The sequence below is a fragment of the Mrakia frigida genome (genome assembly GCF_051309035.1).
Source record: "Mrakia frigida strain ATCC 22029 unplaced genomic scaffold BDY24scaffold_20, whole genome shotgun sequence".
Taxonomy (NCBI): Eukaryota; Fungi; Basidiomycota; class Tremellomycetes; order Cystofilobasidiales; family Mrakiaceae; genus Mrakia; species Mrakia frigida.
The window spans coordinates 53,055-72,740 of NW_027481261.1; the positions used below are offsets into that span (position 1 = coordinate 53,055).

At 55.5% G+C, this 19,686-nt stretch overlaps 6 protein-coding genes across 6 annotated transcripts; 3 read left to right on the forward strand and 3 right to left on the reverse strand.

Annotated features, from left to right (window-relative positions):
- Positions 1-108: 108 nt before the first annotated feature.
- On the forward strand, positions 109-3,391 carry MRX18 (17-beta-hydroxysteroid dehydrogenase-like protein). Its single transcript, XM_076640925.1, has 14 exons — positions 109-314; positions 627-838; positions 923-1,070; positions 1,153-1,195; positions 1,284-1,511; positions 1,598-1,687; positions 1,824-1,979; positions 2,098-2,170; positions 2,266-2,334; positions 2,413-2,530; positions 2,629-2,714; positions 2,841-2,991; positions 3,109-3,158; positions 3,287-3,391. The coding sequence occupies exons 1-14, from the start codon at positions 131-133 to the stop codon at positions 3,290-3,292; spliced, it is 1,614 nt and encodes a 537-aa protein (XP_076495482.1). The 5' UTR covers positions 109-130; the 3' UTR covers positions 3,293-3,391.
- Positions 3,392-4,761: 1,370 nt separating this feature from the next.
- Positions 4,762-6,326, reverse strand: BDY24DRAFT_392528 (uncharacterized protein). The gene is made up of 3 exons (XM_076640926.1): positions 6,041-6,326; positions 5,253-5,978; positions 4,762-5,094 (listed from the first exon to the last, which is right to left on the reverse strand). The coding sequence occupies exons 1-3, from the start codon at positions 6,242-6,244 to the stop codon at positions 4,783-4,785; spliced, it is 1,242 nt and encodes a 413-aa protein (XP_076495483.1). The 5' UTR covers positions 6,245-6,326; the 3' UTR covers positions 4,762-4,782.
- A 1,112-nt stretch (positions 6,327-7,438) lies between these two features.
- On the forward strand, positions 7,439-9,256 carry BDY24DRAFT_341879 (serine/threonine-protein kinase ppk30; the record flags this gene model as incomplete). Its single annotated transcript, XM_076637461.1, has 9 exons — positions 7,439-7,646; positions 7,719-7,849; positions 7,990-8,046; positions 8,147-8,195; positions 8,298-8,386; positions 8,464-8,517; positions 8,614-8,812; positions 8,946-9,000; positions 9,121-9,256. The coding sequence occupies 9 exons, from the start codon at positions 7,439-7,441 to the stop codon at positions 9,254-9,256; spliced, it is 978 nt and encodes a 325-aa protein (XP_076495484.1).
- A 6,592-nt stretch (positions 9,257-15,848) lies between these two features.
- BDY24DRAFT_392532 (uncharacterized protein) lies at positions 15,849-16,898 on the forward strand. The gene is made up of 5 exons (XM_076640927.1): positions 15,849-16,101; positions 16,181-16,320; positions 16,399-16,480; positions 16,553-16,623; positions 16,761-16,898. The coding sequence occupies exons 1-5, from the start codon at positions 16,018-16,020 to the stop codon at positions 16,864-16,866; spliced, it is 483 nt and encodes a 160-aa protein (XP_076495485.1). The 5' UTR covers positions 15,849-16,017; the 3' UTR covers positions 16,867-16,898.
- A 13-nt stretch (positions 16,899-16,911) lies between these two features.
- Positions 16,912-17,516, reverse strand: BDY24DRAFT_102934 (uncharacterized protein). The gene has a single exon (XM_076635796.1). It carries the CDS (start codon positions 17,421-17,423, stop codon positions 16,944-16,946), a length of 480 nt encoding a protein of 159 aa, XP_076495486.1. The 5' UTR covers positions 17,424-17,516; the 3' UTR covers positions 16,912-16,943.
- BDY24DRAFT_102916 (uncharacterized protein) lies at positions 17,397-19,173 on the reverse strand. The gene has a single exon (XM_076635795.1). It carries the CDS (start codon positions 18,883-18,885, stop codon positions 17,443-17,445), a length of 1,443 nt encoding a protein of 480 aa, XP_076495487.1. The 5' UTR covers positions 18,886-19,173; the 3' UTR covers positions 17,397-17,442.
- Between the last annotated feature and the right edge of the window lie 513 nt (positions 19,174-19,686).

Consider the following 19,686-nt stretch of genomic DNA (forward strand, 5'->3'; position numbering starts at 1 on the left):
TCGGGAAGATTTTCTCGAGAGAAGAAAGAAGAGGGACTTTTGAAACGCGTCACTCCTCCTCCCACTTGCGCTCAGCCCTCCTCCTCCCTCCTTCTCCCTCCCGACTCCCACCCCGACCTTCTTGTTTACAATGTTCTCCAAACTCGCCAACAAATTCTCCGACAAGCTCAACCTTCACGACTCCAGCAACAGTAATCAGCAGCAACAACCGTTCCAATCTCAAGGAGGAGGAGGCAACTGGTCTCGAACCGTTCTAGGCACAGGCTCGAAAGCTGAGATCTATAGACATCGATACTGGAGAGGAGTTAATCTTGGTTAGTAATCTTGAGTGAGTGATATTGTAGTTGGAAAGAAAGGGGAAGGAAGGGAGAAGGGAGGAGAGGGGAGGAGGGAAGGATCGGTGAGCTCGACGAGCTTGAGAGACAAAGAGATGGAGGCAAGAAGAGTTCACTCTGACGTCTCAGCGAGATGTCTACGAGTCCTCTCGGACCTCGTTCGTCTAGAGTAAAAAAAAACTTCCTCTCCTCTCAACCCAATCTATACTTCCCAATCGCTCCTCCTCTCTCTGGCGCCCATCTCCTCGCTCAGCCTAACCAACCCCCTCCGTCCCTCCCTCTCTCCTACAGGTTCCTGGTTCACCCTCGAACCCTGGATCACCTCCCATCCCTTCCGCAGCTCCCTCTCGCCCGGAGCTCACTCGGATCTCGACATCGTCCAGTCTCCCAAACTCAGCCTCGCCCAGAAGAAGGCCCTTCTCGAAAAACACTGGGACGAGTGGATCGGAGAGGAAGATTTCAAGTGGTTGAAGGGGAGAGGCATCAATACGGTTAGGTTGCCGGTGAGTTGATATCCATAGGAGGGCAAAAGGGAGGGAGAGGGAGAACGGAGAACGGAGGAATTGACGCGTCGTCGTCGTTTTCAGATCGGCTACTACCATCTCGCCGGATTAGATCGCTCGGTCTTGAGAGGTACCGAAGTCGAGTTCGCTGCGGAGGTGTTTGAAGGTGCTTGGGAGAGGATCCTGAGAGGGATCCGATGGGCCGAGAAGCATGGGATGGGGGTGTTGATTGGTGGGTCCTTTGTCGTTCGTTCGGTCGTTTCTCGTCTTCGTTCGTCTTGCTGACATATTTTCTGGGGGTTCCTGTGGGACAGATCTCCACGCAGCGAGTGGGAAACAGAACCCTGAGGAGCACTCGTCCGTCCGCGTCTTCCTCCCTCCCGCTCGCTCTCCTTCCCGCTCACACCTCTTCCCTCCCCTTCCCCTTTCTGTCCCTCAATTGCAGCGGTGCCTCCCACCCTCCCTACCTCTTCAACGGTCCCTCCGCTCAAGCCAACCAAATCGCCACCGTCAACGCACTCGTCGCTCTCGTTCGAGCGACCCACAAGATTGATAACGTCGTCGGCTTGGAACTCCTCAACGAACCTCAGCCGAACCCTGCTCTCGTTGGATGGCAGAAGAGCACGATACGGAGGTTGAGGGAGGAGATGGGGGGTGGAGGGGATTATGCGCTGTGAGTCGAAAAGAGGGAGGAGAGGAGGGATCGAGACTGACTCGACGCGCGTGGATTTTCTCTTTCTCCTCTTTCATGCCATGTAGCATCGTCGGAGACGCCTGGAACCTCTCCGATGGTCTTAAACAGTACTTCCCCGATCCGGACTTCACCGTTCTCGATACACACGTTTACAGGTTCGTCTTCCTCTCCCTCTCTCTTCCCTCTCTCCTCCTCTCCTTCTTCCCTCTCCTCTCCCCTTTCCGTCCTCCTCCTCTTCCCTCCCCTTCCTCCCCCAGAAACCCGTCTCCTGACATCCCTTCATCCATGCAGATGCTTCACCGATCCGGACAAGAAACTCACTCCCTCGCAACACGCCGAGGAGATCAAGTCCAAGCTGGGTTCTCAGCTCGAGCACGAGGGTGGGAAGGAAGAAGGTGGAGCAGGTGGGAGGGTGATCGTTGGGGAGTGGAGTGGAGCGCTGAATCCGTGAGTGGCTGGCTGCGATGAACGAAGGGGAGAAGGTGGGAGGGAGGGAGAGGGAAAGAGAGAGAGAGAGAAGGATGGAGCTGACTTTCGGCGCTTGTTGTCCGTCGGGTACGAGCAGGGATTCCTTCCGAGGCTCTCAAGGAGGAGAACAAGATGCTCAGAGGAGGGTGTTCGTCAGAGCTGAACTTGAGGTTCGTCTCCGTCTCTGTTCCCCTCCGCTCGTTGCCCTCGTCGTCGACTCACTCGTTCTCGTCCTTTCTTTTCGTTTCGGTTCAACCAACTACAGGTCTGGGACAAACACACCTCGGGATACTTCTTCTGGACGCTCAAGAAGGACGAGGGTTGGGACGCTGGGGTTCGTTTTGTTTCGTTCGATTTCGACGCGTCTCGTTCTGACGACTCCAAACTTGCGGTTCGATTTCAATCTTCACAGTGGAACTTCAAAAACGCCTGTCAAGCAGAGATCGTCCCTTCCTACCTCGGATCCAAAGCCAAGTCGGGAGTTCGAACCGGGGAGGAGCTGATGAGGAACGGGTGCGAGGTCGCGACGGGTGAGCTCTCGTCTCTTCGTCCGCTTTCAGTTTGAGGTCGAAGGAGGAGAAAGAGAGAGGGATGAGAAAGCTGACTGTTGAATGGTTGGTTGGGCCAGCGAACCACTCGAACTACTGGGACGGAGTTATGAAGGGGAAGAAGAGGATGGAGCACGAGCGATTTAGGGAGGGCTACGTTACAGGCGTGAGTAGTCCCTTCCCAATCGCCCCTCTTTCCTCCTTTCTTTCTCCTTCCTTGCTCTTCGCTAACCCCTCCCTCGTCCCTTTCCTTCCTCCCTCACTTCCTCTCGTCCCGTCTTCACTCACAAAGTGGTCCGACTCCCTCCATTTCCTCACCTCCCCTCACAACGCCGCGAGCGGAACGGCTTCTGAAATCCCTGTTGCTGGTGGGCAGTGGAAGGTTCGAAGGAGGGAGGAGCATGTTCAGCAGAGGGGTGGGGGGGAGTTCGTTTGGGAGTGGGGTGAGTGAAGCGTTTGAGCTCGAGGGGATCGACGCGTCGAGGGAGGGGAAGAGGGAGGGAGGAATGGGAGTAGGAGCGAGATACTGATCTTGAGCTGGTTGTTTTGGTTTAAAATAGAGCATGGCTTTAACCAAGGGAGGCAGGAGGCGAAGGAGGCGTGGGAGAGGGTGAGTCGTTTGGTTTTCGGCTCGTCTCGTCTCGTCTTGTTCGTTTACGAGTCGGGGACGAGGACTTTGCGAGTGCCCTTTCCTCTTGATCTGACTCGAAGGTCTTTTAATTCTTTTTCATCAATCAGGCTTGATCGGACGAGGGAAGCGTCGAGGACGAGGACGACCCGAACTAAGAACGAGACGAGGAGGCGTCAAGCACCAGCACCATTTCTCTTTGACTTTTACGAGACTCGTATGTATGACCCTTAACGACTCTAACTTTGCTTTTAAGTCTCCTACAAAGATAGGGTTGCCGAGGTCTACGTGGATCGGCGAACGGAGAGGAGAAACGAAAAGCGCGGATTCGGACGCGACGCGACGGCGGGTTGCGTGGAGAAGGTAGAATAAATTGAGTGAATGGATCATGATCACTGGCAAAAATAGAAAAAAAAGTATGAAAGGTTCAGGACAAAGTCATCGAAGGCTTCATCGAAGAGACAACGTGGAAACTCACTCTCAAAACCTCGACTCTCAGCCTCCCCAGCTCCTTCCTCATCTCCGAGTCCTGCCCAAACCCTGCCTTCGACTCTTCAATAGCCTCTACGAACATTTCCTTCACCTTTTCCGAACCAGCTCCAATCCTCCCTCTGCAGGAGCGACCGTCGCGTCGACTCAGCACCGTCAGAAACTTCTCCACCACTCGCCGACACGCCCCAACCTGCGAGTCCTGCACCATGGAAACGTCAACAGTAACCAGCACGTCCAGTTTGTCTCTCGACCACTCTGGAGGGAGACATTCGTGCGAGATGGGCATGAAACCTCGAAGGACGACCTCCTCGAGTCGATCCCAATTTGGCGATGGATGATAGAGGGACTCTTCTCGGACGTTCCAGAGTAGGGTGGGGAGACGCTTGACCCTTGGGAGGAGGATAAAGATGTTAGGGTTGACCTGGTGATGGATCCATCGGCGACCGTTCAAGGTGGAGTAGGAGGAGAGAGGAAGTGGGAGAGATGGAGTTGAGTCGATGGATGGCTCCTTCTCTCGTTCGGGCTCGTCCTTCTTTCGACTACGGTAAGGAGGGAAGTCAATGACGAGAGTTTTGGTTTGGGGGCGAGGAGGGAGTTCAGTTGGTGAGGGAGGAGATGGATGGTTCTGAAGAAGGAAGGGAAGGGAGAGAAGGTGAGCTCGAGCCTTCCTGACTCGACTTCTTCGACTCCTTGAAGCATTCTTTCAAAAGCATTCTCTCAAACTCACGATGTCCTTGAAGAATGTATACGCTTGCCGAGGGCTCCGAAGAGTGACGTGGTTGTAGAGGAGAGGCGAGGAGACCTCGAGGCAGGCGAAGGAGACTCGACAGAAGGTCGCAAGGAGGGAAGGGTCGGAGAGAGAGAGGACGGCGAACAGAAGTTCGTTGGGGATCCTTTGGTCGAGGAGAGGGAGGGGAAGACGGCATCAAAGAAGGAGAGGCTGCTGGAGAAGGCGACGAAGAGCTTCCTTTCCGAGGTTGTGATGGTTGAGGAGAACGAGAAAGCGAGCGACTTTCAGATTGAAGAAGGGAGCAGAAGAGTCGAGCTCAACCGTCTCCTTCTCCTCCTCCTTTTCTCTCCCGCCCGAACCTCTATTCTGCGCACTCTCATCACATCACACCTCCTTCGTCCCCAGCTCCTCTATCACCGATCTCCTCTTCCTCTCCTCCTCGATCCTCCTGTCCTCCTCGAACTCCTCCTTCAGCCTGGCCCACCAATCTCCCCACGTCGCGTCTCCAAGGAACTCCTCGTCTCCTTCCTCTCCGTCGTCCTCCTCCTCCCAGTCTTCCTCCTTCGCCCAGTGAAGCTGCGAGGGGACCGGTGAGGGGTTGGGTTCGTTGGAGGAGGTGCGACGGACGAGGGAGGGCGGGAGGGAGGGGACGAGGTGAGGGAGTTTCAGCTCGAGGAGAGGTCGGAATTGGGAGGGCTAAAGGTTGAGAAGGGGTGAAAGAAGAAAAATTGAGGGAGTCAGTTTTGAGCAGAATTGAAAGGGAGCCTGTTCTCGAGCTTGGTCCAAGCAGAAACAGCAGAGAGACCCTCCACGACGAGGCGAAAGACAAGAAAGCGAAAGAGACGTGAACTGACCTTCTCGACCCCCAACCACCAGCAGAACGCAGCAGCTGGCAATGCAACCACCGTAAGTGCGATCACCGTCGCCAATCCCAGTGCTCCGAATCCGTAGAGAATGACCTTTGGGTCCGAAGGAGGGGCTGGAGGCTCTTCTTCATCTGGATCGGGTGCGCGTCCGGCTTTGAGGAGACCGAGGAGAGAGGAAGGTGGCGATGGCGAAGAAGTTCCAGGAGTGGTGGAGGGCAACGCTGTTGAAGGGACTAGTCGGGTTTTGGATGGAGGGAAAAGAGGAGCTGGTGACGAGCGGGAAGAGGAGGGAGCAGGAGCGTCGACGAGGGAGGAGACGACGGGTTTGGGAGGGGAAGGAGAGGAGTTGGTGGGAGGAAGGGGTGATGATATTGGTGGAGGTGGCGGTAGGATAGGCGATGGTATAGATGGTGGAGCGTCGACCTTGATAAGTTTTGGAGGAGGTGCGAAAGTAGGAGGAGGAGTGAGAGCCCAAGCTGTCTTCGAGATCGGTATCGAGAGCACTCCGGCTTTCTTCCCTCCTCCTGGACTCAAAATCGAGCTCGTTCCCACCCTCTTAACCTTCGGAACCTCAGCAGCACCCTCCAGCACCAAACTCGATCCTGGAAGAGCGTTGACTTCAGCCAGAGCAGCCTTCCTGCTGAGCTCAGCCGCCGAGATCTTGAGCTTCCTGACCTGGCGAACAGAGATGAGGAGTCCGACGGTGAAGGCGATCTGAAAAGCGAAACGGGTCAGATGAAGGGATAGATAGGAGCTAGAAGGTGCGATGCACTCACCCCTGCAGCCGAGAAGATGTAGGTGGGAGCGTTGGAAGGGATCTGGTCTCGTCGTTTCCGTCGTTTGCGAGGAGGAGGAAGGGAGGAGGAGGGATTCGTCGAAGGTGCTGCTGGAGTCGTTTCTGGTAGAAGTGCGGGAGATGGAGGTGGAGGGATAGGAAGCGATGAAGATGAAGAGGCTGCTGGCCAAGAAAAGAGTCCCATGTCGATTGCTGGTCGTTGGGAGGAAGCTGATCTTGACCAGGAAAAGTGTTGAGCTCGACGTTTTCGAAGTTGACCTCGAACCAGATCCTTCCTCTCCTCCCCATCTTCCCTTTGGACGCCATGACTTCCTCCGCCGCTCTAAAGTTTGGTAAACGCTTGGGACTCTCTCCTGGTATCAACGGTGGTCCAGGAACCGCCTTAGGGTTGGACGAGGAAGAGAAGGTGGAGGTGCTCCTCCTGGTGAGCTCGCCCGTCTCCTTCTTCAGACCCTTCGGCTCTGACTGATCCCTCCCTTTGCGACGTACGTACCAACAGTTCAACCAGTGCTCAGACCTACCAGAGATCGATAGGGTTTCATTCATGGTCCATCTTTGCAGCTTGAAACCTAACTGCTATCGAAAACCGACTGTCTCCTCGACGTGCATTGCGTTGACCTCTCGGATGAAGAGGAGATGATGGCGTGTAGTCGAGTGAGTTTCAACTTATGTTCGACCTTGCTTCCCCGGACAGCTAACACTCACTTTCTCTCTCGTTCTACAGTGTCTCTCGGTTCGCTACTGTTCAAAGGGTCCGTCGATCCGTCGACTTTGTCTCTCTTCGTCGCGTCTCGTCTCGTCTCGTCTCACTGACCTCTGCTCCTGCCTTTGCTTCTTCCTCCGTCCTGTAGAACATCAAAAATTCGACTGGAAGAGACACAAGTACACTTGCTTTAAGTCTAGCTGGCGAAGGAGGGAGGGAACGGCCTCTGAGTGTCGAGAGGGAGTCGAGCGACGCGTCGAGGGTCGAGGGTTGAACTGGGGTTTGTCGTCTACGAGATATACATATCGCTTCTTCGTGTATTTTTCTCGCTTCTCTATCTAGCAAGGCGTCGCTCAACGGTCGGACCTGTCTTCCTTCTTCAGCTCAGAGGAGAGGAGCGACGACCGGACGCGCGACGCTTTCCCCTCTGCCCTGCTGCTGATTTCTTTCGACTCCATTTCCAGATCTCATCAATCCTTCACTGAGCAGAAGAGCTTTCCAATCCATTCCCCAACCTCCCAGAACTCTGTAAACTTCGCTTCCGCCTCTACTGCGACGCGCCTCGAGCCTCGCCCTTGGCCAGCTCTCCTTCCCTTCTCTCCCAACTCTCATCCTCTCCCCTCCCTTCTCCCTTTCTCCTGTCTTCTCGAGGGAAGCTCGCTCGATTTAGGGAACATGAACGCTCCCTACCCTCAGCAGCAGCAATACCCTCAGCAGTACAACGGCCAACAGCAGCAGCAGCAGCAGCAGCAGTTCCATCCATCTCAACAACCTCCTTCCTCCTCGCCCGCTGGCCAGCCTCAACAGAAGGGAACCCTCCTCCCAGGTCAACAACTCTCCGTAGGAAAGGTTAAGGTCGTTGTTGAGAAGTATCTTTCGGAGGGTGAGTCGCTTCATTTTGTTTGGGAGGAAGGGAAGGGAACAAGAGAGCTGATCGATGCGCTGGTTGATCCAGGCGGGTTCGCACACGTCTACCTCGTAAAGACTCAAGAGCTCATCAACGGGACGGATAGGCATGTTCTTAAGCGCGTGGCTGTGAGGGAGAAGAGTCTGTTGGATGAGGTTAGGAGGGAAGTGGAGGTTATGGTGAGTTTCAAAAGACGAGGGAAGGGGAGGAGGGAGGAGGAGGAACGAGAGCGGATGAGCTTCTTTGCGATGGGTTTGAGCTTGGAGGAGAGCAGGAAAATCGAGAGCTGACTTTCAATTGGGTGTGGGCGTGTATACAGAAACTGTTAAGAGGTCATCCAAACATCGTCAACCTCATAGACGCGGATGCTTTCAAGGTTCGTTGAGCTCCCTCTTTCCAACCTCCCTCTCCTCTGCTCTCCCTCCTTTCACTCCCCAAGCTGACCACCTCTCTCGCTTTTCGTTTCAACGACACAGCTTCCAGATGGGACGCACGAGGTCTTGATCCTTATGGAGTTTGCTTCAGGTCAGTCGCGTTCGAGCTCGAGCTGACAGAGGGAAGAGGGAGTGGAGGTGAGCTCGGAACGAGGAGCTGACTTTGTTTATCTTTGGTTTGGATTGAACGAAGGCGGTGGGATCATCGACATGATGAATAGGAGATTGAGGGAGAGGTTGACGGAGGAGGAGATCTTGCAGGTGTTTGTGGACGTTTGTGAGGTGAGTCGAACAATCCGAGCTTGAGATGGAGGGAACGAAACTCGAAGCTGACCTTGTTGTTGGTTTCGATCTCGCAGGGAGTAGCCAAAATGCACTCTCTATCCCCACCGCTCATCCATCGAGACCTCAAGGTTCGTTGCTGCCTTCTCCCTCTTCGTCCCTCCAACTGTGTCGGCCGCTCGAGCTCACCCTCCCCTTCCCTCCCTGCTCTTCGCTTGCCTCTGCAGGTCGAAAACATCCTCCAATCCAGCACCAACCTCTTCAAGCTTTGCGACTTCGGATCCGTAGCTGTCTCTCACCCGCCGCCGTCGTCGATGGCCGAGATGAGGGAGGTCGAGCTGGACATCAACACGCACACGACCATGCAGTATCGAGCGCCAGAGATGGTGGATGTGTACCAGAGGAGGGTGATTGATGAGAAAAGTGGTTAGTACTGCGTGTGAGGTTGAGATGGGGGGAGAAGAGGTCGGAAGGGATGGGGAGGCGGCGGAGCGAAGGGAAAGGATCAGCGGAAGGGAGAGAGAGAGTTGAAGCTGATCTTCGTTTTTTTGGGGAACAGACATCTGGGCTCTCGGAGTTCTGCTCTACAAGCTGTGCTACTACACGACTCCTTTGTAAGTATTTTCGAAAGGTCGAAGTCGCGTTCAACGGGCTACTGAGAGGGAGAGAGGTGTTCGTTCGACGCGTCGAAATCAGCACACTGACCATTCTCTCCTTCCTTCCACTCCTCACAGCGAGGAACACGGCCCTCTGGCTATCTTGAACGTTCAGTACCGAGTTCCTCCCTTCCCCGTCTACTCGAATCGAATCAATCTTCTCATCGGTGCGTTCGGTTCCTTTCGCGTCGTTTCTCGAAACTCTCGAAGCTGATCTCTCTTGCTCGCTTCGATGGGATGGATACAGGCTCGATGCTACAAGAGTACGGACATCAACGACCTTCGGTGGTTCAGATTCTCACTACCGTTCACTCGATGCGAGGAACCAAATCGCCTTTCCATTACGTTCGTCTTCGTCCTTCTCTTCCCCTCCTCCTATCAGCTCGACGCCCGCACATTTCCTTCGCTGATGATTTACCCCTTACTCTCTCTCCTATTTGATCCTTTTGCAGAACGAACCGAAATCCTCCCAACCCACCAACCCCAACTCCCAAAACCTCTTCGACATCATCTCTTCCGTCCCAGCTCCCGTCGCCGCTGCTCCAACCCTCAACGTCACTCCCATGCGACGAGGAAGGCCCACGAAGGGAGCTGGAGGAGCGGAAGACATGCCGTTGCCAGTCCCAGTCGTCGCTGCAGGAGGAGGGGCAGGAGGAGGAGGGAAGGCTGCGTTCAACCTCACCGGCGAGCGAGCTCCTCCTCCTCAGATGCAGGCTCAGCCGGAGCCGTTCAATGGAGGAGCAGGATTCCCACCTCCCAAACCGTCGTTCTCAACGGATTTCTCCCCTCGAGCAGGACTATCGCCGTCGTCGTCGAGTTCAGGAGGAGGAGGAGGAGGATTCGCATCGAATTTCGCTCCCTCGACTTCCAAACCCCTCGTCACCTCTCCTCTCCCAACGAAGGCCAACCTCCCCGCCGCTGGCGCTTCTTCCTCTTCGACTTCATCCTCTGGAGGATCCTACAACCCAACTCGAAGCTTCCAACCCAACCCTGCCTTTTCAGCATCGTCGGCCACTCCCCTTTTCCGACCCTCTCCCTCTTCCAACGCTCCCGCGCCCCCTCCAATCTCGAAATCACCTCAACCGATGTCCCCTCCAGTCGCCTTCGATGGATTCTCGGACCTCCTGGAACCGGCCAAGCCAGTGTCGACGGCGACTTCAGGGAAATCCGCGTCGAAGTGGCCTCCGACGAACGCGTCGACGTCAGCAGGAGCCAGCTCTCCTTCCGCTCCGTGGTCGAACTCGTTCTCCTCAGGATTTGGAGACTCGTTCGTTCCCGCCTCGTCAGCGAAGCCGTCGTCGCCTCTACCCATCCCCTCGTCGTCGAAACAGGAGGAGAACGGAAAGGAACCCTCCTTCGACGACCGCTTTCCCAGCTTCGAAACCTTCGATTCAACCCCTTCCCCTTCCAACTCCATGCCACCACCACCACCTCCTCAGCCGGAACGTCGGTACACTCGATCTCCCTCTCCTCCTCCAGTCAAGGCTCCCTCCCCGACTCCTCCTCCGACGATCGTCCATCCCCAACTCGCAACCAAGCAGTCCTTCGTCCATCACCTCACCGGTCCCTCAGCAACTCCTACCGTCGTCTCCTCTCAAAAATCCAACGACTCCACGTTCGACATCCCTTCCTCCCAACCGCTTCAGCACTCACGGTCAACTCACGTCACAGGAGCTGCGATGGACGCGCCGAAACCCTCTCGAGGAGGAGCGAAGGAGCTTCTTCCCTCCGCCGAGGGAGGAGGACAGTCGGAGGGGTGGAGTGAGCTTGGGAGTGGAAAGGAGAAGGTGAGGGAGGACTGGTTGACGGGAGACGACGGGTACTCGGCTCTTCAGGATCCAAAAACGATTCACAAGGCTATGAGCCCTTCGCCTTCCTCTACCAACAACAAACCCAAACCACCCCCAGTCGTCGCTCCCAAACCAAGCTTGGATCTCTCATCGTCGAAGTTCAACAAGAACGGAGCGGGAGCGTCGTCGGAACCCTCCTTCTCCCCCGTCGCACCCTCCTCCAACGAACCTCAACTTCCCTCGAGAGGCAAGACCCTCCCTCCTCCAGCCATCACCGCTCCCAAACCCACGACCTTCATCTCCTCGACCGCCAAACCCGTTCGACCTCGACTGAACGAGCCGGTCGCGTCGAGCTCGTCGATCTTGAGTGATCAGTGGTCGCCTTTGGAGGATGCGAGGGCCAAGTTGAAGGACGGAGGAGGAGCGGGTCAGTTGAAGTCGGTGGTGGGTGCGGGTGGGGTAAGGAGAGGATCGAGTTCGAGTGGGGAGGAAGGTCCTGAGGAGCCGGGAAGGGTGGTCGGGAGAGCAACGGGAGGGGGAGGAGGGTGGAACGGGAAAGCTGGAGCAGGAGTGGAAGTGGGAGGATTATCGGCCAAGGCGGTGGACGAGTTCGGATCGAGGAGGTACGGAACCATATCGTCGTCAACACCAGGCGTCGCTTCGAAATCTCCCAACCCTCGGATCGGAGGCCCTCGAACTCCAAACCCGCCTTCCTCTTCGTCCTCCCAGCCACCCTCGTCTTCACTCTACAACGCTCCTCCCCGTCTCACAACCACCAACTCCTCCTCCTCAAGCAACGGGCCTCGCCGTCTTCCCACCATCGACCCGGAGTCAGCCTCCTCCTTCCTTCGAGGATCTCACAAACCCTCCTCGTCCATTTCCTCGCCCGGAGCATCATCAGCACCAACCCCTCGAGCTCGCCCTCAATCCCTCTACGTATCGAACAACACCCCGTCGTCGTCCCCTTCGGCTTCAGCAGGATTCAGGTCGCCTGGCTTGTCGTCCGCTTCGTCAGGAGGATCGGGAGGCGGCTACCTTGCTTCGAAACAGGTCGAGAAGAAGAACGACGACGTCGCTTCCCTTCCACCTTCTTCTCAGGCCCACCCAGCTCATCGTCGGTCCACTTCCATCTCAGGACGAGCATCGAGGTTCGAATCCCCAGCACCGACAACAACGACCTCCTCGTCGACAACAACGAAACCCACTCCTCCTCCCCTAAACACCAAGCTCTCAGGTTCGGCTTCGAGGTCGTCGGTGAAACCTCCTCTAAAGAGCATCACGCCTACGAGGGAGTTCCAGGAGGCGAGAGGGGTGGAGAGGGAGAAGGAGGAGGCGGTGGAGAAGGAGAGGGAGGAGGAGAGAGTTAGGCCGAGCGTTAGTAGTTTGAAGAGCTTTTGGGAAAAGGGGAGGTGATCTAGATTGTCCTGTGGGATGGATTATGGAAAAGTTTAGTAGAAAGATGGGGATAGGGAGGGTAGGGAGAGAGAGAGAGAAAAAGAGAAGGAGAGAGGGGTCGGACGCGTCGAGATTTCGAGGCCCGAGGGACCGAGCTGATCTGAGTTGGATTGAGTTGAATGGAGTCGACCGGGGGTAGAGAGTCAAGAAAATGATGTAGTGGGATAGCTTTTTTCCCTCTTTCTTCACCAAATCAGAAGTCTGGCTGACCTCTTCGAAAACTCGATCTCCCGACACCTGAATCAGGCACGAGATTTTCGTTCCTGATGGAACTGAGTTTCCGGAAGTCTCGCCTTTTCGGACCTCCTTCGTCCCTTCCTTGATCAAACTAATCCTTTCTCTCTTTGCTCGAGAGAGTATCGAACCAAGCTTCTCTCTCAGTCGACGCGTCCGAGTCAACATTTCGTTTAGTTTGTCGACCGCTCTTGACGTCGTCCTTTCCCTTCTTCGATCGGCTCCCCCCTTCGACACACTTTGCCCTTGGCTTTGAAAAACATAGGAAATGGAAATGTCTTCAAGGAGAGGGATTGAATGTTGACCTCTGTTCCCTCCCAACCACCAACACCCTCTTTACCCTCCCAAGTCGCTCTTCAGCTACAATTCCACTCCTTACAACAAGAGACACCTTTCCCAACCAACTTCTAATCGAATGCTTGGACTCCTCAAGCTACCCTTCGAACTGCTGGAGGTCGTCCTTCGGTTCGTTCTCGCGTCGTTCGTTGCCGCAACGACGGCTTTCTTGCTTCGTTTGAACGTGAGTCTGCTTCTCTTCTCTGTAGGGCTTTGAGGGCTTTTGGACAGTCAGCCCAGATGTACTGGATTCTTGGAAAGGAGCGTTGGGGGAGCGGGAGGCAGAGAAACGGCAACAAAGGAAACTCGAGGGAGCGGTTGTTTTCGCTCCCAGAAACCTGCCTTTTTCCCCTTTGTATCAGCTTTTGCGAACAAGTCTCTTCCCCTTTAAATCTCTCTTACCTCTCCCTGGAGGAAGAGAAAAGCTGCGAGACTTTGTTGTTTCCTTCCCCCACTCCCCTCGCTTCCTCCTTTCCGCCTTCCTTCTCCTTCCAACGCTCACGACCTCTTCCCACTTGGATTGCTGACTCTTTTGATGCCTCTCTTCCCTGTATTAGATCCCGAACTTTCTGTTCAGTGCCGCAGATCAAACGAGGAAGGATGCTTCGAGGGAGAATACGAAGCCGACGGGAGGGGGTGATTTGGTGAGCTTCGTTCCTCCTTCCTCTGCGTCGTTTCTGGAGCTGTTGTGCTCTTCTCGAAGCTTACATCAACCTATTTACTCCTCTCTCCTCCTTACAGACTTATCATGGAATTCTCTCGCCCTCGCACTCGTCCAGCTCAGGCTTCTCCGACTCTCCTCCCTCCTCTCCCGAGCTCGACTCGGACGTCCCTCGCTCAACCTCCCTCTCCTTCTCCTCGTCCTTCCTCGACCTCCCTCTAATCACGCTCCCTCTCGACGAGCCTTACTTCCATACTCCCATCGTCAACTCGGTCTTCGGCAAGAAACCTGTCGTGCTGGGAAGGGAGAACGAGCTGGGACTCTGCGTCGACTCGGAGGATGAGGAAGGGATCGCTCCTCCTCCCTCTCCCTTCACCCTCTTCGACCTTTCTCCCATCGAAACGGCCACCACTACCGCTCCCGTCATCACCCTCTTACCCTCTCCCTTCTCCGAAACTCTCAAAACGGATACCAACCTCTGCGACGCAACCTCCTCCTTCGCTTCCTCCCTCGAAACCTCAAACCACCTCTTTTCCGCTCAACCCGAGATCCCAGCCCTCCCGCTCTCCGCCCTCACCAACATCACCCTCCTCGATCCTCCTCCCACTCGTCGCATCTCTCCTACGAGGAAGAAGACGTCGTTCTTCCAGCAACCGGTCGTCGTCGCCGTCGTATCGGAACCCGAGGTCGCCGTTGAGGAGGAGTCGAGTCAAGTCGCGTTCACGGACGACGACGTCGCTTCGACGCACCAGGGTTCAAACTCTGAACCCTTCGACTTCGGAACATGTCCCTCTCCTCGCAGGAGATCGGCCTTCGTCTTTCTTCCCAGCGACGACGAGGACGAGGAGGAGGAGGAGGAGGAGGAGGAGGAGGGACTTCAACCCATCTCTCCGACGCGATGCTCCTTCGAACCTCCTCCCACTCCCCGACTTCGATCCACCTCCTTCGAACGCATCCCTCTTCCCACTCCCACTTCCAACATCTTCACAACCACCGAACACAGCAACTCCCACACCTCCCAACCTCTCCTCTTCGCTCCCGACTCCTCCCCTCCGGGACTGACCCATCCCAACCGACTCCTCCTCCTCCTCTCAGCCCTCGACCTCTCCCTGCCCTCCCGCCTCCTCCAACCCTCTCACTCTTCCTCCTTCCCTCCCTCCCTTCTCCTGGCCGCTCTCGACCTCGCTTCCAACTTCGACTACTACCTCCAACCCCACGCTCAACCTCAACCGCCTCCCCAGCAACGTCTCCAGCACTCGTTTCAAGACGGGTTCTGGCTGGCACTCGACGCGTTCTCCGTCCTCTGGATCAACCGTCGGTACTGGAAGGGAGCTCGCCCGTTCATGATGTTTGCGCAGGGGGAGTGTGTAGGGAGGAGAATGCTGTTCTGTGAGGAGAGGCAGAGGAGGTCGAGGAAGGGCAAGGGGTTTGAGAGGGTGAAGAGTCCGCTGAGAGAGGAGTTGGTGGTGTGAGCGGAGGGTGAGGTTAGTTGAGTGCCACTTGTTTCTCTCGTTTTCCGCTTTCGGTTTGTTGTTGTTCTCGTCGTTTTACGTTGCTCCCTCCGTCTCTTCTCCCTCTTGGTTTCGTCTCGATCGCTTTTGTTGTTTGTTGATAGGCTGTGCCTCTGCTCTCTCTGCTCTTGCCTTTATTTATTGATTCCAAGTGAATCGCTTGCACTACTAGAGAACCTTGTTCCCTGCCCTCCTCCCCATCGACGTCCAACCCCTCTCTGTCTCTCCCTCTCTCTCTCTCTTTCTTCTCACCCCTCCTCCTTCTCTCTTACGGCACTACGCCCAACACTGTCCTAGATGTAGACGCGAGAGTGAAGGCGAAATTGGTAAACTGAGAGAGCAGGACAATCCGGCAATCGTTCTCGAATGAGACGCGTCGCTCCCCATCTCAAAAGAGTGTGAATCTCGAGATCCAGAAACGCTGCTGGCGATTCCAAGTGTTCGATGAACTCCGGAAGGCCTGTAGAGCTTACAACGATGTTCTCGACAAGTCCTCACTGACGGACGCTGATTTTGGCTTCGAAACGAAGGCACGGTGATCGTCGATCGACGCGTCGAAGTGGTCTTTCAATCGCTCTCTCTCTCCCTCGTTTTTCTCTGGCGAACAGCTTCAGCTGCGGTGTAAGCAAGCATCCAATCAAAAGGGCCGTTCCTATCTCCTCCCAAGCTCAACTGCGACGGATTTTCGAGCCGAAGCGTCGCCCGAGGCAGGTCGTCTACGCCGCAGGATCAGATCCTTTTCGTTCCCTGTCCCCCAACCACCATCATGTTCTACGCTACTTCAGCAATCCTCAGCCTAGCTCTTCTAGCTACCAGTGCCTTCGCAGCTCAACAACTCCCCCTCTACCCACCCAACGGGCCTCCCCACGGCCCTCCAGGTCGAGGAGGGCGAGGAGGAGGAGGAGGAGGACGATGGCCTGGATGGCCAGGAGGAGACAAGCTCGATCCCATTACCCCTCCAACCTGGAACTACCCCAACCGAATCGTCATGATCAGGCATGCTGAGAAACCTGGGAGAGCAGGTGAAGGGTTGAGCGAGATTGGGAAACGGAGAGCCCAGTGTTTGAGAACTGTGAGTTTTCGCTCTTTCCTTCGCCCCCAAAAAACCTGATCGATTCTCCGATGTGCTGACGCTGAATCTCGTTCGACAGGTTTTCGGAGCAGAGTCTGAGTTCGACTTTGGTCTGGTCTTTGCTGCTCCTCGGGACGCTAGCAAAGCCGATCAGGAAAGGACTTGGATGACCGTCGCGCCCGTTGCTCAAGATCTGGGATTGGAGGTTGATATTCTTTGGTGAGTACGACTGAATACATATCTCAGGATTTTACTTTTCTTACTTACCGCTTCTCGCTGCTCTTTCCGACCGTTTAGCGCCAACGAACCTGCGTCGTGCGTTCGCGAGAGAGTCGAAGCGTTCGCAGAGCACTCCAGCGCTGATGTTCTGATCTCTTGGGTAAGATCGAATCACTCTGCTTCGCTTCGAGACTTTGTGTATACTGACGATCCTTGTTTTGCTCTGATGCAGAAACACCACGATCTCTTGAACATGGCCCGCGCACTCGGAGTCGACACCACCGTTGGGTACCCAGACGACAGGTTCGTCCCTCCATAATCTCTTCTTCAGTAGGCTCGAAAGCAGCCTCTCTTTACATGCGAAGAGCTCGCAGGAAGGCTGGAATCGAGCCTGCCTCTCGTTCCACAGCGCGCTGATCTTCGGTCGTCCTTCGTTCCAGATTCGACATCATGTGGATCATCGAGGGTCAGAGGATGGTCGAGAAGAGATCTGAGCACTGTCCTCTGCTGGACGACGGGGTTGTGGATGGTGCTGTGATGGTTTGAGCGCGGAAAATGGACATGTTTTCAACTCGAACTCGAACTCGAACTCGAACTCGACACGTGGAAAGCAAGGGGACCATCTAGATCGCACCACACCCCCAAGTAGACCGCTGCCGAATATGAGCACAACACGCGCCTGAGCGGTAAAAGGAAGAATGAAAAACGAAAGGGCGAAGGACGAAGGACGATAGGGATGGGGAGGGAAGAACACGAAGGGAGAAAGGATGGAGGTGGGACGAAAGACGAAGGGAGTGAAGTGGAAGGAGAAGACAAGAGTAGGGTACGGTTTCGTGAGAAGAATGAAAAGAAAGAAGAAAGAAAGCGTTGGGGAGACCGAGGAGTGGGACGAGTTGACGCGTTCGAGCGAGAGCGAAAACCGATGGGGTTGGGGATGCGAAGTTCGGTTGGGTCGAGTTGAGATCTGGGAGAGAGAGAAGAAGAAGAAGAAGAAGAAGGTGGTGAAGAGAGAGGAAGGAGAGAGCAGGGTCAGCGATATAGAAGCGAAGGAGACGAGAGAGACCAAAAAGAGGACGAACCGAGAGAGACGAATCCCTCACCATCTCCCGTGCTCTCCTCCCTTCACCACACCACGACCCTCAACCGACTCCTCCCATTAACGCCCTCCCCTTGTTCGCTCCCGTTCCATTTCCTACATCCCCTGAGGCCCCCCTCGTCGTCGAAGCACCTCCCCCAAACGCGACTGTTCTCGTACCACGGGACCTCCACTGAAATCTTGCCTTTGCTCCTCATCTCCCTCTGGATGACGAATCGTCTGAGCGCTCCTTCGCGGAGGGTAGGGAACGACGGGCGGAGGACGCGAGAGGGATGAGGCGGGAGAGGGGGCATTCGGAGGAGCGGGAGGGAGGAGTGGTAGGCTTCGGGGAAGGCGATGCAAGTGGAAGTGGGTTTGGTGGTTGAGATGGTTGAAGGCGTGGCTGCGGAGAGAGCGAGGTGGGAAGTGTGCGAGAGGAGGGTTAACGAGAAGAGGGAGGAGAGGAGGACGTTGAGCGAGGTTCGTTTGGTTGCGTTCGAGGAGGGCGAGGAGTTGGTGGTTGAGAAGGAGGGATCGTTGGATGAAGTTGATGAAACGAGAGATGGGCTGGAGGAGGAGGAGAGGGGACAGGAACCGAATTCGACTGGGGTTCGAGCGAGTTCTGATGCGTTGCGAGGGGAGTGGGAAGGTTCGGAAGATGAAGGAGAGGTCGTCGTTCGTTGCTGATCCCTTCCTCCTCCTCCTCCTCCTAATGGAGTCCGACCCTGATTAGGATTGTTGTTGCTATTCCCTCCAACCCAATCCCCTAACGCTTCCTCCAAAGCCAGCGTGAAAGCTCTCCTGTCGTCGTCCTGCTGCTGTCGTCCTGCTGTAGTCGTGGGTCGTGTGAGCTCTTGATTAGGCGAGACTCCAACGAGAGTGACTCTCCCTCCTCCTCCTCCTGCTCCTCCTTCGTCCATGGGAGTTCGAGGAGAGAAGTAGGATTCCGTAGAATCGACGGAGGAGAAGGACGAGTAGCGGGTCGTGGAAGTGGAAGTGGAGGTTGAAGAGGATGGGGAAGGGGTCGAGAGGAGGAGAGAGAGGAGGTACGTCGTAAGAGTTGAGGAGGAGGATCGTTGGGGAGGAGGTGGTGTTGATGAGAGAGATTGTTGTTGTTGTTGTTGTTGTTGTTCTTCTTCTTCTTCTTCTTCTTGAGAGAGTGGGAAGAGCGGTTTGAACGTGCAGCAATCCGGGTGCAAGCAAGAAGAAGACGAGGGAGGAGAGTTCGATTGGGAAGAGGATGGATCACCTCCTGCCGATACGACCCTCCTCCCTCCTTGCCCTCCTCCTTCTCCAACTCCCACTCTTCTCCCTGACGACGACGCTGGAGGGACCATCGAAGACGACGACGAAACCGAGCGAGAAGCAGCGACGACCTTTCGGCGACGTCCAAAGCGAGGAATCGACCCATACGGCTGAAGATGGAACGAAGCCGCCAGTTTCGACGAGGAAGGAGGGGAGGAAGAAGGGGAGGAGGAGGAGAGAAGCATCGGTTGGAGTAGTGGGGAGTAGAGAAGATTTATGGTTCGTTCCTTGGTGGGGTCTGTGATGGTTGAGGAGCAAAACGAAAGAGACAGAGGAGAAAGGGCCAGCGAGGAGGATTCAAGGTCGCACGCGGACCTCTCTCGCACTTCCCCAACCAAACCCCCTCTTTCTCCGACGCACCTGTCTTGGAAACCGCCCGATTCGGCCGCTCGATCCAGCAGAATCGAGAGGAGGATGAACGGAGACGCGAAAACCTGCTTCGACCTCCAGCTATCTATCTACATAGGCAAAAGATAAAAAGAGAGAACCCATCTCACTTCTTGGCCTCTTCCATTCTCGCTCTCTAAACGACCCACACGAGCGCACGAGCATGAAGATCGCCAACACCAAAACAGGGTCAGGCAACGAGAGAAAGCCCACGATGGCTCTCGCTCGAGTTTCTTCTTCTCCTCCGAACGACGCGTCGCTTTCTGTCTGCCTTTGTTCATCTTCGCATATTTTCCTATCCTCTACATATCGACCAGAGTATACTGTACAGCAACGCGCCCAGATACGACGAACCCGAAACCTCGAACCGGCCGCGTCGAGCGAGATTCGAAAGCTAAAGACGCGCTTTGGGACAACAAAGTGATCTGCCTTTTGTTTTCTAATTGTTCTCTACAGAGGTGTTGAGATAGATAGCGGTTAGATTATCCATCTCTATCTCGAGTCGACTGTGGTTCGCTACGTGGACCTGCATTCAAGAGGGAGGGGAGAGGAAGAAGGAAGAGGAAGAGTGCTCGTCGTCAAGGACGTCCGTTGTTTTT

What these genes read in the sequence shown, in the direction of transcription:
- BDY24DRAFT_102916 (XM_076635795.1), bottom strand. Translation starts at nt 18,885, where the DNA reads ATGCTTCTCTCCTCCTCCTCCCCTTCTTCCTCCCCTCCTTCCTCGTCG.
- MRX18 (XM_076640925.1), top strand. Translation starts at nt 131, where the DNA reads ATGTTCTCCAAACTCGCCAACAAATTCTCCGACAAGCTCAACCTTCAC. An exon ending in CTGGAGAGGAGTTAATCTTG is followed by an intron (nt 315 to 626) that starts GTTAGTAATCTT and finishes TCTCTCCTACAG; the next exon opens with GTTCCTGGTTCACCCTCGAA. An exon ending in GGGAGGGCTACGTTACAGGC is followed by an intron (nt 2,715 to 2,840) that starts GTGAGTAGTCCC and finishes TCACTCACAAAG; the next exon opens with TGGTCCGACTCCCTCCATTT.
- BDY24DRAFT_392532 (XM_076640927.1), top strand. Translation starts at nt 16,018, where the DNA reads ATGATCAGGCATGCTGAGAAACCTGGGAGAGCAGGTGAAGGGTTGAGC. An exon ending in GAGCCCAGTGTTTGAGAACT is followed by an intron (nt 16,102 to 16,180) that starts GTGAGTTTTCGC and finishes CTCGTTCGACAG; the next exon opens with GTTTTCGGAGCAGAGTCTGA. An exon ending in TTGGAGGTTGATATTCTTTG is followed by an intron (nt 16,321 to 16,398) that starts GTGAGTACGACT and finishes CCGACCGTTTAG; the next exon opens with CGCCAACGAACCTGCGTCGT.
- BDY24DRAFT_102934 (XM_076635796.1), bottom strand. Translation starts at nt 17,423, where the DNA reads ATGGTGAGGGATTCGTCTCTCTCGGTTCGTCCTCTTTTTGGTCTCTCT.
- BDY24DRAFT_392528 (XM_076640926.1), bottom strand. Translation starts at nt 6,244, where the DNA reads ATGGGACTCTTTTCTTGGCCAGCAGCCTCTTCATCTTCATCGCTTCCT. An exon ending in ACATCTTCTCGGCTGCAGGG is followed by an intron (nt 5,979 to 6,040) that starts GTGAGTGCATCG and finishes TTCGCTTTTCAG; the next exon opens with ATCGCCTTCACCGTCGGACT. An exon ending in GGTGGTTGGGGGTCGAGAAG is followed by an intron (nt 5,095 to 5,252) that starts GTCAGTTCACGT and finishes CTCAACCTTTAG; the next exon opens with CCCTCCCAATTCCGACCTCT.